The sequence below is a fragment of the Camellia sinensis genome, chromosome 7 (assembly GCF_055761805.1).
Source record: "Camellia sinensis isolate YWXY chromosome 7, ASM5576180v1, whole genome shotgun sequence".
Classification (NCBI taxonomy): Eukaryota; Viridiplantae; Streptophyta; class Magnoliopsida; order Ericales; family Theaceae; genus Camellia; species Camellia sinensis.
This window is the reverse complement of record NC_138967.1, coordinates 87,080,761-87,096,059: the sequence shown is the minus strand read 5'-3', so window position 1 is coordinate 87,096,059 and position 15,299 is coordinate 87,080,761. Positions and strand designations below refer to the sequence as shown.

Below are 15,299 nucleotides of genomic sequence, written 5' to 3'. Positions count from 1 at the left end.
CCCATACTGTTAATGCCTTACAATCTTCCCCCGTGGAAGTGTATGAAAGAGCCATATCTGATGATGTCAATGCTTATTCCCGGTCCATTCTCTCCTGGAAGAGACATCGATGTTTACTTGCAACCATTAGTGGACGAGTTAAAGAATTTGTGGGAGCATGGTGTGCAAACATATGATGCCACAATCGGTGAAATATTTACAATGCATGCAGCAGTCATGTGGACTATCAATGACTTCCCCGCATATGGTACCCTCTCTGGTTGGACTACAAAAGGTTACTTGGCTTGCCCTAATTGTAACATAGATGCATCATCTCAGCGTCTGCGAAGTAAGATAGGGTATATGGGTGCCCGCCGGCAAACCATATTTGGTGAAGAAGTAAGCTCTTCAATGGTCAGAACGAACATCGGTCCAAACCTGTGGAGTTATCGGGAGATCAAATACTGCAGCAAATTGATTCGGGGACATATAGGCCGTATGGCAAGCATCCAAACAACCGAAAAAGATAACGGAATGAAAGTCCACCTTCCAATTGGACAAAAAGAAGCATTACGTTCGACCTACCCTATTGGAAAACGCTGAAGCTTCGACACAACCTCGATGTCATGCACATAGAGAAAAACATATGTGACAATCTGGTTGGGACACTACTAAGCATTGATGGCAAGAACAAGGGCACGGATAAACCCCGCTTGGATCTAGAAGACATGCGGATACGCAAGGAGTTACACTTGAAGAGGCGTTCCAATGGCTCATTTGAGAAGCCTCCGGCATCGTACACATTGTCCTCAGTAGAGCGACTAGGTTTTTGTGATTTCTTGAAATCGATTAAGTACCCTGATGCCTATGCAACAAATATATCCAATTGTGTCACCGCTCAAGGTGGAAAATTATCTGGCCTCAAAACTCATGACTGTCGTGTCTTTCTACAACGACTACTTCCAATTGGGATGCGTGGATACCTGTCAAAGGAGATTGGGACCACACTCTTTGAGTTGGGAATTTTTTTCAAACAGTTGTGCTCAAAGACATTGAGGGTGACTGATTTGGAGAAAATGGAGGAAGAAATCGTACTTCTACTTTGTAAGCTTGAGAAGATTTTTCCTCACGTGTTTTTTGATGTCATGGTCCACTTGGCAATTCATTTGCCTCACGAGGCTATGCTTGGAGGGCCTGTGCAATATCGATGGATGTATCCCATTGAGAGGTAATGCCACAAGTTCCCAAACATCCCTACTTACAAGTACTACACAATGTGAACATTAACATTCAAATCATATTGGCATGTAGGATGCTCGGACTTCTGAAAGGCTTTGTTCGCAATAAAGCTCGGCCAGAAGGGTTCATTGCGGAGGCTTACATTTCAAAAGAGTGTACGACGTTTTGTTCAATGTACTTAGACGGGGTTGAAACGATGTTTAATCGGGAAGAACGGAACTATGATGGGGGTGACAACGGCGCGGGGTTGGCGATTTTCACTCAAAATGTTCGTCCGTTTGGTCTACTAACAAGGGAAAATGATGTGTCTATAGCTGACCGTGAAAGGGCTCATTGGTTTGTCCTACACAACAGCTTAGAAGTGGAAGAATATCTAGAGTACGCGTTGAACCTGTGACGTACTATATGTGACCCATATGCTTTTTTATTAGGAATTATTCTACAAATTACTTATGAATTATATTGTCCTACGTAGGGAACACAAGACGTTGTTGCAACAACAATATGGAAGTGCATGTGACATTGCCAAGATACAATGCAAAGAATTTCCTAAATGGTTCAAAGATCGCGTATGCTAAAATTCCTTATACTGTAGTTTACACATCAACTTAAGTTATGTCAAAAAATAACAGGACAGTTTTTTCTTATGTAGATGAACCAATTGCGGCACAACAAGTCCCCCGAAGCCACCGATGAGATGTGGTCATTGGCAAATGGTCCTAACAGCTTAGTGAACACATATTCGGGATGCATATGTAATGGCGTCCGATTCCATGCTCGCGACCGTGACAACCGTCGTAAAACTTAAAATAGTGGATTGGTAGTGGAAGGGGACCATGAAGGCCAACTCATAAAGTTTTACGGCTACATTTGCAAAGTTTGGAAAATGACATATTTGTTTAGGCACCGTGTTGTTTTATTCCAATGTGAATGGTATAATACTGGTAGTAACTGAACTTTGCGTGTCGAACCACATTTCATTACTATTGATATACGCAATCGATGGTATAAAGATGACCTGTTTGTGTTACCAAGTCAAGTGCAACAAGTTTTCTACGTGCATGATACGAAGTTAGGTGCCAATTGGAGAGTAGTGGAAAAGTTTCAACAACGATGAATTTGGGATGTGCCCGAGGTGGATGTGCCACAACCTGATGATGTGTTCCAACAAGATTGAAGCACTAATGTTGTACCAACTGAGCCTATGGATGACGATGTGGTGTTGCGTCGAGATGATATTGACGCTGAAATTATTCCAACGGAAGTTTTGCAGTCTGATAACCGTGTACAACCCTTGTTTGGTATGGACGATGACTTCATATGTGATAATGAAGATGAACCGACAATGGAGGGTGACAATGAAGAAGAAGATGAGCTTGACAGTGATTTTGATTCAGATATGGACATAGAGTGTTGATGTTTTGTCTTTTTGTTGTTTTGTTGATGTAATGGGGGAAGGGATGGAGGAGATTCCCCTTCTTTATGTGTTATGTAATTAGATAAGAGTTTAGTCCTTTTGTTTATATTGTTCTTGATGTCATCATATTGGCCTTCACGTTGTCTTGGATGTTGTCTACAACCATTTGCATGGAAGTGGTCCATTTGATGAGAACTATGTTCTTGACAAGGTCATGAGTTGATTCCTATGTTGTATTTTTAGCTTTCTTTCCTTCCTTTATTTACATTTTTGTTAAAAAGATCTCTTCATACTCCTGTCATATTCAAAATACCTAGGCATCAAGGTGATTTATTAATGCACCGATTTTCATGAGTGGTTTAATTAAACTTAGGCATCAAGGTGATTTAAGTATATACTCGTTCACATGAAAGTTAAATTGCGTGGTGTTAATTTGTTTCTGGAAGAAACTTAATACATACTTTACCTAATTCCTATATTTCACATTTATGCTTAACATTGGTTTGTGTATATCACTTTTATTTGACAATCATTATCAATGTTTGCTTAATAATAGCGATGATGCTTATATAACATTGGTTTGTGTATATTAATAACATAATCGATTCTTGACCATGGGTTGTTATTGGCTCTTTTTGAGTCTTATTTTAAGGAGTTTCATAAATTAAGATTGGACCTTCTGAATAGAGAAGCGGCTGACTGCAGTTCCTGAAGCCAGCTTGTAGCGCTCTTAGGGTGAAAATGACTTTATTGAAAAAGTTTATGAATATGGCTTTATCATCTAATCGTATATGAATATGTTTATGTGTATGTATGTATATTTATATATACATATTTTATTACTGGTTTAGACTATCTCTTCAAATTCATGAGTATTGTCACTGACTCACTGCAATAACATGGATTCCATGTATGTGCTCACCGAGAGTGAAAAAATGCTCATCGTGATTGGTCAGGAATGGGGCTGTAAAGTTGCTTGATAAATGTTGACAAAGAAAAGAAGGAATGAATTTGGAATTTCTTATCTGAATTAGTTTGGTAGGCCTGGGAATGAAGTGGAGATTGCTAAATGCTCATCATGATTGGTCAGTATGGGATTTTGAAGTTTCTTGTTAAATGTTGAAAAAGAAAAGAAAGAATGAATTTGGAATTTCTTACCTGAATTAGTATGGTAGGTCTCGACATATTTTCGAAGTGTTGAAAATTTCCATCATATGACATGAGAATAAATTCAATCCATGGTCTCTAAGTGTTGAAAGTTTTCATCGCTATCTTACTTGTAAATATATTGCTATTGGCCCTTTGAATATTAACAATTCTCTAGTTACCTTTTACATTGGATAAAATTTGCCGCTATGAGTTCATCCAGCATCTTAGCTTTTCTTGCTTGTCCATCCTTGTATATATTTGCATGAATATCCTTCCTGGAGTTTTTATATTTGGTGAGAACTTGTACATTTATATTTGTGGCATTGGAATAGAAATAAAGTCAGAGCCACATCAAAACACCTTGGATTTTCTTTCCATATATAAACTATGGTGCATGCCAAAATTGCCCATATTTGTGAAGGGTAAAGGAGGTAGTTTGATGGCAATAGATTGAATAGGAATGGGAGACACTTGAGGAGAAGAAACAAAGGGAAGAGAAGCAGAGGAATTCTGATTCTGTGTCTGAGTATGAGAATGCTGGGACTGAGATGAATTCTGATTCTGGTACGAGGATGCTGTGACTGAGAGTAATGAGAAGCAGACTGAGTCTGCTGATTTTGTGCCTGAATTTTGCTGATTTTGTGCCTGAATTTGATGTGAATTCTGCTGAATCTGTGCCTGAGAAGCAGTCTGTGAATTCTGTATCTGAGAAGCAGACTGTTGAGCATGAATCTGGGGCTGCACTAGAGAAATATGAGAAGAAGAATGTGATGGTGAGGATGAAGGCCAGAAAAAGGAATGTAAGGCAGGATTATCAACCTCTGATCCAGAATCATCTTTGATTGTGACGGATGGACAAGGAGAAGTACCATCAACAATTCCAAGTAAATCAGTAGCTTTCAAAATATTCTGAGTTTGATTTTTCCAAATCAGAAACATTTTAGCATCAAGTTTGATAGTGATAAACGAAGACAGATTGGAAATTAGAAGAGAAAGATTAGAAGGAATTGAAGTCATTGAATTAAATGGAATAGGAAGATGAACACAGATGAGGATTAACTCGCAAGAGATTGAAGCTCTCATACCATGTGGAAAGTTATGAAAAATTAGAACTCAATACAGAGACTCAACTTTAGATATTTTCATTCATTGATAGCTCTCTCACACACCTTACAATTCACTGAAGATAGTATCTATATATAGAAGTCTAATACAGTCTTCTAGAATCTATAACAGATTTTGCATATCACAAGTTAGTCACAACTGCCACACGTGGACTACATAACTACTTTGGCAACTGTGGCTGCTTCTTCCTGGATGCTTCTTCCTAGAATCTGTAATATGTCATGGATGCTTCTTCCTGTTGTTGTCATGTAAAAAGGAACATTATGTTTAATATTTATGTGCTATTGTGGTACAAGGGGATTATTTTTCTCTGGATATATAGCAATTGAGCAAAGTCTACTAGTGTTTATGTCAATTTGTTTTTCTCACTTAACACTAGCAAATATGGTGATAAAATTTGTATATTTGGCTGAATCTATTGACTTAATAGATACTTTACCTAATTCCTGTATTTCACATTTATGCTTAACATTGGTTTGTGTATATCACTTTTATTTGACAATCATTATCAATGTTTGCTTAATAATAGCGATGATGCTTATATAACATTGGTTTGTGTATATCAATTCATGTCCTCATAATATCGATGATGCATGTGATGAGTTTACTTAATATATCATGTTTTCTTGCTTGTACTTTCCGGGTACAAGCATGGTTCCTGGGATGAAAACAGGGCGGCGTAAGAAAATAGCAACTGACCCCATAGCATCACCCTCGGGAACATTTGCACCTGTCGTTGTCACACCACAGACTTTATCCGATGAGACACAACCGTCGGATGACACACAAACATGTGTGGCAGAGACACAGGCGCACGGCGTAGGTAAGACCATTGTAGTTTTGTAGGTGTGTTTCGGCCCCTAAAGATCACTTTACTTGACTGAAGCAACAGATTTTATGTCATCTAGAAGAACAAGTTCTTGCATGTCTTACAAAATTCAATTCCCTTACAAAATTTGCTTGGATGAATGTTAAATTTAGTATTAATTATTGTTCATTATATGTTTGGCGAACTAATTGCATGTGAAGGCCTTACACTTGTTGCCCCTTCTTGACCAGGGAAAAGTAACTCAAATCGTGTACACGGTCCTACAGTCGGAAAAGGAGTGCAAAAAAGGCTTACGAGAAAAAAAGGGGAGAAGTTACATGTATATGTCAATCACATGCTTAATGCACTCACTGGAGGGAATGCCACGCCTGCCACAAATGAGTTGGGCTTGCAAATAAGGCGGTTGTGCCCCCTTAAGGGAGTGAAGTCATGGAAGAAAATTGGTCAGAGTATCAAAGATGCTGTAGTACAGGCTGTGCTAGTAAGTTCGGACCTTAAACTAAATGTCTCCATTATGTACATTATGTTTTGCGGCATTCCATTTCTGTAATACGTCACACACTTATGCTTGCAGGACACGTTTGAAATTGGTGAGGATTTCCATACTGATCAACAAGCTCAAGATATCATTGATACGAAGGCGTATCTCTTGTACAAGGACTAGAGGTACACCCTGAAGCAACACTACGAAAAACTTGTAGAAGAGGGTGTTGATGACCCATATAGTCATCCGCCTAAAGGAGTTTGCTTGGATGATTGGAAACACATGATTGATGTCGCTTGGATGGATGAATCTCATTTGGTAACAAACAAATATAAACGACCCTATTGTTTTATTTGTGTATTATGCGTTGATATGTACTAATTCTTGAATAATTCTTGTTTTAGAAATGCTCTAAAGCTGGTAAGGCAAACTGGAGTTTGCTGCCAGACAATCACACCAGTGGATCTCGCTCCTTTCCTATAGCAATGTCGCTCTTGGTGAGTTACATACATTTGGAGCAGATTTGTCAGCACTTACATATGTAAGATGAAAGTCATGGTTACTATTGTGACGAATTAATTTTGTTATTTGAAACTAATAGGCAGATGAAAATGGGGAGTTGGATTTTCCGGAATTTTATTCGAAATCACGCAAATTGAAGAAAACAAATGAATGGATTGATCCTAAATGTGGTGAGCTACATGTAAGGAGTAAACTTTTCTCGCCTACGGTTGTAATAGTAATGCCTATCTTAGCAGAAAATTGCATGTGATTCGTTGTGCCGTTGTTGAATAGTCTACTTGTTTTGGTAATGACAGGATGCGATGGATCCCATTGACACATGAAGAACTCTCATGGCAAGTGCTTGGACAGAGAAAGAATTACTTGCGTGGATTTGGGATAGGCCCACGACACTATTCGCCATCTGATAGTGCGGCACGATCTCATGACAAACAAATGGAGGCAATGCGATCTGAGATTGACGTTCGTCAAGAAAATTTGATGAAGGAGAAAGAAGAGCGCCAGAGAGATCGTGAAGAGATGACGAGGGAGAGAGAGGAGTTGATGAAAGAAGTAGAAGAAGGAAAAAAAGCAAGGGAGGCGCAACAAGAACAATTGAATCATTTGAACTCTGTGGTTTTACGACTATCAACACTGTTGGAGGGTTCAGACGGGCATCGTTGTATTTGGTAAGAAGAATTTCATTCGTCTCATACTAACACTTATACACACTTAGATTTACATATTCACTAAACAATACTACGCATTGGGTATACCATAACAAGAGACACACAAAATTTGTTAGGTATAATACATCAGTATTTATGGCTAAAATTTAATACAGCCTTCCCAAAAATGTTTTGTGCATTGAGTCCGTCATTTTGGTGCTGGGTAGTTAAAACAAATATGGCAAGGTTGGCATATGGCATTGGAGTTGAAGCAAAAGGAGATGGCTGCTGAGTTTAACTAATGATGAAGTTTGTCTGGTAAGAACATTAAACAGCAAAATTAATTTAGGAAAACATTAATGAGCCATGGAAACAATGATGAAGTTTAGAGTTTAATTTTGTTGTTTAATTTCAAAGAGAGAGAGAGAGAACTTTCAGAGAGGTCACCACATAGAAGGGTAAACATAGTGCTAATCTAATGTTATGAATGTTTCAGAATGTGACGAGCAGAAATAATTTCCTTTTCAGAGTCAAATTGAAGTCCAATGCTTCCTATCTGGGGTAATATTAGCATTTCTCAAATAAAAGATTTATGATTACTATTTTGAGAAATGCAGTTGTGTTATCAATTTTAAGAGTGCATGCCTCCGAACATTACAAGTTGTTCTTATACTACTACATTACAAAACTCATGGTTGAGTTCTTTTGAATGATGTAGAGCAAATGAATTATGAAAAGAGAGAATCATGATCTTGCAAGGTGTACATTTACGCCTCATCTAATGAAGCTTTGGGCCAATCCAAGATTTAATTACATTTCATATAAAGAGTAAGTTATTGGTATAGTTTTACCAATGTTTTCTTATGTTTTAAAAGTTAAAGATATTTTGGTTAACTTGACTTTGCTATGAGATGGACTATGATGACGGCCTATGAGTTAAAAATCAGTCAAATTAAGTTATTGGGTCATTATATAAGGTATATAATGTTCTTAATGAAAACAAAAAAGATATTAATGAAAACAGAGAACACTGATGGCCTATGAGTTAAAAATAAGTCAAACTAAGTTATTGGGTCATTATATTAGGTATATAATGTTCTTAATGAAAACAAAAAAGATATTAATGAAAACAGAGAAGTTTCTTAATGACCACACTTTTATTTCAAAATAATAGGAATCCACCGGTCTAACCACAGAAACCAATTTGATCAAACAGGATCCTATTGGATCCAAATTCAAGGATGATTTGACTCTTATGTTTTCATTGGAAGTTGAGCCTATTACTACGTCTAAGCAGAACAGGGCACACTATAAGATAGAAATTTGCATTAAACAAAAATTAGCATGTCAAATATAACAAATTACTTTATTATAGGGCTTCATCATTTGTTCTTAATTCATAGAGATTGGAGTATGTGATTTAATTTTGCTGTTTAATGTTTTCCTAAATTAAAAATTAATTGGAGTATGTGAGTTTAACTAATGATGAAGTTTTGCTGAGTTTAACTAAATAGGGTGTGTGGTCAAAATTAGTTTGTCTGGTAAGGATTGGGTGTGTGCAATGCAAGTTGGGCAGATAAAATGAGCCATGGAGACAACCAGCAGTGTGGAAAATTATGAAAACAAAAATGAGTGTAAGAATAATATATAAAAGAAAGAAAAGTTTAGAGAAAGAGATAAAGGGACAGAGTGAGATACCAGAAATCTCTTGTAAGCTCTTAAAGCCCTTGAAGCTCTTTCCAATCAATCTTTGGATCTTCTGTATTGTGATTAACTCTCTTCTGATTAAATTCTTCCACTTACCCAAATGAACCAACCACATGGTTTACAATTACATATATCGCCAGACAAAAAAAAAAAATTAAGTACATACCATCCAAACACTGTTGCCACTGAAGTCATATCGATGTAATGTTCATCTTTTATTCCCTTACTATGCACATGCCATGTACCATTCAAAAATGGAAAATGTTAAACAACTAATTATATACACAAAAATCTAGAATATTGTTTATCGATCTTATCTTTGCATTTCTATTTGTGTTTGGTTTATTGTTTATCATCGCAAGACATATCTAGGAAAATTGGAAGTCCTTGTCAAAGAGGCATTGAAAAGAACTTAGAACTCCTTGCACATGCTTGAAGTCAAATAAGCCATTCATGGTGTCGCAAGGGTAATTTATGGTTGACAGTCTGCACCAAGTTAGGCTCCGGCATGCTAATTTTTGTAAAGTCAAGAGTAAATTTGCATGAGATCTTTCTAGTTTTAGAATAACTCTGGCCGGACCTCACATCATTGTGCCGTGATGGGTTGTTGAGGTGTCTGATTTTGATGACGCTGAATGGGATTTACAACCTTTCTTTCTAAAGGAGCTGGGATTCTGGCTAGTGAGCTAGTCTCTGCCTTCCTTTTATAGGGGAAAATTCAGATTTTACTCAAGCTTCATAAATATTTTCTTGAAGGATGTATGGAGGTTTCTCTGTCTTCTAATTCTATTTGGTCATTTTCCTTATTTTTGTCTGCTCTAATAATGGCTTACATATCTATTATAGAGGCTTATAGGGTGTTAAATCTTTGCTTCACCAACCATGCTATTGCATCATCAATTTTTCTGTGTTGTTTATAATCCTTTAAAAGATCATTAGGGTTAGGCTTGAGCTGTTCTGGTGGAAAATTCTCAGGAAAATTTTTAGGAAAAGAAATTTCCCTTACCATCCTTTACAAGGGCATTAGTGGGAATGTTTCTTTGGGCTCTATTAGTTTGATGAAAAATTCTTCAGGAAAAAATTCTTTAGGAAAAAAAGAGGGTAACTTAGTAGTGTCAATAGACATTTTCCTCACATGAAAAGACCAGATCAACTTTCTTGAAGCTTTATCCTCCGCTGTAGCTCCTTTTCCAACAAATTCACTGAGCAACATTAGTTTGTTAATAAACTGACAGTTTATTCAGACCTCCAACTATGATAATCTCCTGTCTACAATTCCCAATGTTGGTACCTGTTAATTTATGTTTTATTTTTATTCTTTTTATTTTGTATGTCCTTTTAAATAAATGTTAAAATTGAATTGGTGCTATGGTATCTTTTTTCATTACATTAGGACACTAGTTATTGATTTTTTTAAGCAGAAACACTATTTTTGTCACACCTATGGATTGCCACTGCATTAGCATTTTGCTAGGATATTGTGTTCTTTTGAGCTAAACAATTTCATCAAACCACAGTATGAAGCTTGGAGTATGGCTTAGGCATCAAACTTGAAAACTTTATCTAGGCGCGTTTCATTTCATTCACATAATTTATTTTGGATGTGAAAAAAAATTTAGTTTCCTTCTTTAAGAAAATTGTTAAGGATGTCTCTATAAATTCAACTGGTTTTGCTAGTTTATTGATATCCAAAAGGTGTCTTCCTGAAAGGTAAATCTGGTTTCTTTGGCTCCCAAAAAAGATGAATCCAATTTCTGTGTTTGTCAACTTAGTCCTTTTAAAAACACTTTCACATTTAGCCACTATATTTTGTAGTGCACAATCAAGATTGGTTCAGACCTGTGATTTGAGAGTTACAACATATCAATTTTCCTAGTTTTATCATAAATTGTAGGTGGGCATTTGTAAACTTCAATCTCAAAACCAGAGGATCTATTTATCCCAATCAATATTGGATGGTCGGGAATGGTAGATGCTCCTCTTTAGTGAATGTTAACCTAACCTTTTTTTTCTGCATACAGATGAAACCAAACATGAAACATATTGTTATTTGTAGGAATTGTTTTTCTGCGTAAAAAGTTTGTCCTACATTTTGTAGGGTGGATCAGCACTTCTATACTGTGTTTGGATTTACGATTTGAGAAAAGAAAAGAACAGAAAACAGAAAGAGAAATACGATTCTATTTCATTCATTTTCCCCTTCTTATTTCCTTCCCACCACAAATACTTCATCCAAACATAGCCTAACACAGCCTTAAGGGATGAGGGTGTTGGACACAGCAATTAATAATTCAGTTGTACTCCTAGAGAATTGAGGACCACCTAGATCATGTGGTTGTTAGTGCATGAGACCTAAATCATGTGGCCATGTGTGCATGAGTTAGAGGGACAAAAGGCTTTTTAGGTACAAAAGATCCGGTACATGCATGGCTGCATGAGCTATAGGTGAAACTTTGGCGAGTCTAACTTGAACAACCTTAGCTTGCAAAATTTAACGCCTTTGGTTAGTATAATTCCAAATTTAGAGTAAAAATTTGTCAATTCAAATTAAATTTGAACATCGCATGGGATCTCTCTAACCAAGCAACCTGGATTATGTTTCATGTTTATAATTTCTCAAGACTTGTATATTTAAAAACAAATTGCAATACATTGGTTTAAGATAATCGAAAAGTTTTGTTGTATTGAGTTTGGATAACTCAAGCTGAGATAAGCTCAAACTTAGACTGGATGGGTAACTCAAGCCAATATAAGCTCAAACCTAGACTAGATAGGATAGATTTTCTCATCTTAAATTTGCCAAATAGGACTTGTGACAACTGACGGAATGTTATTCGGACCTATAGGTTGGGATTTAGAGCCGAATATGCTCAAAACTGAGTTGAAAAATGGCGTTTCGGGGGCGAAAATTCAAAACAGCCCCCGAACCTCCGTGTGGCCGAAACAAACAGTTTTCCCATGCCAAATATGACTTGTGACAACTGACTGAATGTTATTCGGACCTATAAGTTGGGATTTAGAGACAAATACGCCCAAAACTTAGTCGAAAAAGGGCATTTCGGGGGCGAAAATTCAAAACAGCCCCCCGAACCTCCATGTGGCCAACACGGGAAGCTTCCCCATGCCAAATAGGACTTGTGACAACTGACGGAATGTTATTCGGACCTATAGGTTGGGATTTAGAGCTGAATACGCCCAAAACTTACTCGAAAAATGGCGTTTCGGGGGCAAAAATTCAAAACAGCCCTCGAACCTCCGTGTGACTAAAACGAACAGTTTCCCCATGCCAAATATGACTTGTGGCAACTGACGGAATATTATTCGGACCTATAGGTTGGGATTTAGAGACGAATACGCCCAAAACTTAGTCGAAAAAGGGCGTTTCGGGGGCGAAAATTCAAAACAGCCCCCGAACCTCCATGTGGCTGACACAGGTAGCTTCCCCATGCCAAATAGGACTTGTGACAACTGACAGAATGTTATTCGGACCTATAGGTTGGGATTTAGAGCCGAATACGTCCAAAACTTAGTCGAAAAAGGGCGTTTCGGAGGGCGGAAATTCAAAACAGCCCCGAACCTCCATGTGGCCGAAACGAACAGTTTCCTCATGCCAAATATGACTTGTGACAACTAACGGAATATTATTCGGACCTATAGGTTGGGATTTAGAGACGAATACGCCCAAAACTTAGTCGAAAAATGGCGTTTTGGCGGCAAAAATTCAAAACAGCCCCTGAACCTCCGTGTGGCCGAAACGAACAGTTTCCCCATGCCAAATATAACTTGTGACAACTGACAGAATGTTATTCGGACCTATAGGTTGGAATTTAGAGCCGAATACACCCAAAATTTAGTCGAAAAATGGCGTTTCGGGGGCGAAACTTCAAAACATCCCCCGAACCTCTGTCTGACTCTCACGGGCAGCTTTCCCATTACAAATAAAACTTGTGACAACTGACGGAATGCTTTAAACTTGCCAATTTTGTGAACGTACACATGCGTGTTATTATTTTTATCACATGTTCTAATTTCCTCTCTGAAATGGCGCTGACATACATTAATAAGCACCGATGGTTTTATATCCAATCTAATGATTCAAGTGCCTTTTGCAAACAAATAATGAGGAAGTTGGTAAAAAGAACACTTTCTATTCATATTGGGTTTTGATATTAGTTTAGCCACAGAATTTTGATACATGTTGCATACAAATAGAAGATTGTTACATTAGCTGTGTGTTACTAATGAAAGATTTAGTAATGATTGTTCTGCATTTAAGAATGTTCCTTATAACAAAAGACTTTAGAAAGACTGTACAATGACTGATAATTGATTCATCATGAAAGGTTGCTTCTCACTTATTTTTATTTGTCACTTGTTCCCAAATTCATTCATGATTGTTCCCAAATTCATTCATGAAGTTGGGCATTTTTTGGTCCAATTCTAATGTTTTTTTTGTTTTTTGTAGATGACTTTGTTGCGTGGACTTACAGAGATATTTTGGTGTATGGAGAAGAAATTGTACTTTTGTATAGAAGTAATATAATACTTTTGTCGTCTCCAGCTTTTGTGCAGTTAACTATTCCTGATACAGAAAACTATTGGCAGCGAACAGATAATTATTGGCATGGTAGCTAGATCACCTTTTGACGCCGTCCACTAAATTGATTTTTTGTCGTGGTACATAGATGTATTTTTGGCTTGGTACATACATCACCTTTTGTCGTGGTACAGATTACGATGGTAATTTGTACCATGCCAAATGGTCATTTCACATGGTATAGTAAATGTAATTTTTGTATATGGAGGGTTTTACTTTTTGTATGATTGAATATGTTGTATGGAATTATTATTTTAGTTTGGACAATAGTTTGTTTGTATGTACTTGGATAGTTAAAGTAACTTATTTTTTGTATACGGATGCAGATTGTGGAATGATTGATAATTTATGTATCATTTTATTTATATACGTATTACAGGTTGAATGGAATACAGTCAGGTTATGGACACATTATAATATTAGCAATAAAACATAATATCATGTTTTTGCCGACTAAACGTTTTGTAGCCAATAAAAAGGGGGAAAAAAAAAAACAAACATTTGGCTACTAAAAGTTTAGTAGCCAAAAGAAAATCAAACATTTGGCTACTAAATTTTTTGTAGGCAAAAGAAAAACAACCATTTGGCTACTAAATGTTTTGTAGCCAAAAGAAAATCAAACCTTTGGCTACTAAAAGTTTTGTAGCCAAAAGAAAATCAAACATTTGGCGATTAAAATATTTTGTAGCTAAAAACAAAAGTTAAGGAATAAATATGACTTTTGGGGACTAAAAATTTAGTAGCCAAAAATATCGTAATTTAGGCGACTAAATGTTTAGTAGCAAAAAATGTTGAAGTTTAGGCGACTAAATTTGTAGTAGCCAAAAGAAATAGTATTTGGCAACTAAAGTGTTAGTAGCCAAAAAAGATTGACTTTAGGCGACTAAAATTTTAGTAGCCAAAACGCTAGTATTTGCTTTTGGCGACTAAAAAATTTAGTAGCTAAAAATTTTTCGGCCACTAAATAATTGGCTTTTGGCGACAAAAAAATTGGTCGGCAAAAATGTATTTATTTAATTAATTTTCAAACCTATTGGTGACTAAATATTTAGTCGCCAAATAAATACATTTGGCAACTAAATTAGGTTTAGTCGGCAATTATATTTCTCGACTACTCGTTGGCTACTAATTTTTCGACCAAAAAATTTAGTCGCTAAAGACTATAGGCGACTAAAATATGACTTTTGGCGACTAAAAATTTAGTCGCCAAAAGTGAAAATTCTTGTAGTGATTGCCTCACCCCAAAAAGATCTTGGCAATTTAGCTTGTGAAAGCAAACACTTTGTTCTTTTCACAATAGTGCGATTCATCCTCTCGGCAACCCCATTTTGTTAAGGAGTTTTCTTAACTGTCTTTTGGTGCCGAATACCTTGGCTGCTACAATACTCATCAAATGGCCCAATGTATTTCCCACCATTGTCTGATCGGATGCACTTCAATTTCTGCCTTATTTCTCTTTCAACCATGGCCTGAAAATGCTTAAATATTTCTAGAACTTGATCTTTAGTTTTTAGTAGAAAAACCCAAATTTTCCTTGAATAATCATCAATGAAGTAACAAAATAAAGTGTACCACTATGTGTTCTAACTTTTAAAGGACCACAA

General features: G+C 36.6%; 1 protein-coding gene across 2 annotated transcripts; it reads left to right on the top strand.

Annotated features, from left to right (window-relative positions):
* Positions 1-5,532: 5,532 nt before the first annotated feature.
* LOC114303170 (uncharacterized) lies at positions 5,533-14,006 on the top strand. 2 transcript variants are annotated; one of them, XM_082878396.1, is made up of 7 exons: positions 5,533-5,732; positions 5,969-6,219; positions 6,313-6,540; positions 6,627-6,719; positions 6,824-6,925; positions 7,041-7,412; positions 13,564-14,006. In XM_082878396.1, the coding sequence occupies exons 1-3, from the start codon at positions 5,561-5,563 to the stop codon at positions 6,400-6,402; spliced, it is 513 nt and encodes a 170-aa protein (XP_082734522.1). In that variant the 5' UTR covers positions 5,533-5,560; the 3' UTR covers positions 6,403-6,540; positions 6,627-6,719; positions 6,824-6,925; positions 7,041-7,412; positions 13,564-14,006. The 2 variants fall into 2 exon arrangements, with proteins under 2 accessions (XP_082734522.1, XP_028104117.2); XM_028248316.2 differs by having other exon boundaries at positions 5,558-5,732.
* Positions 14,007-15,299: the final 1,293 nt, after the last annotated feature.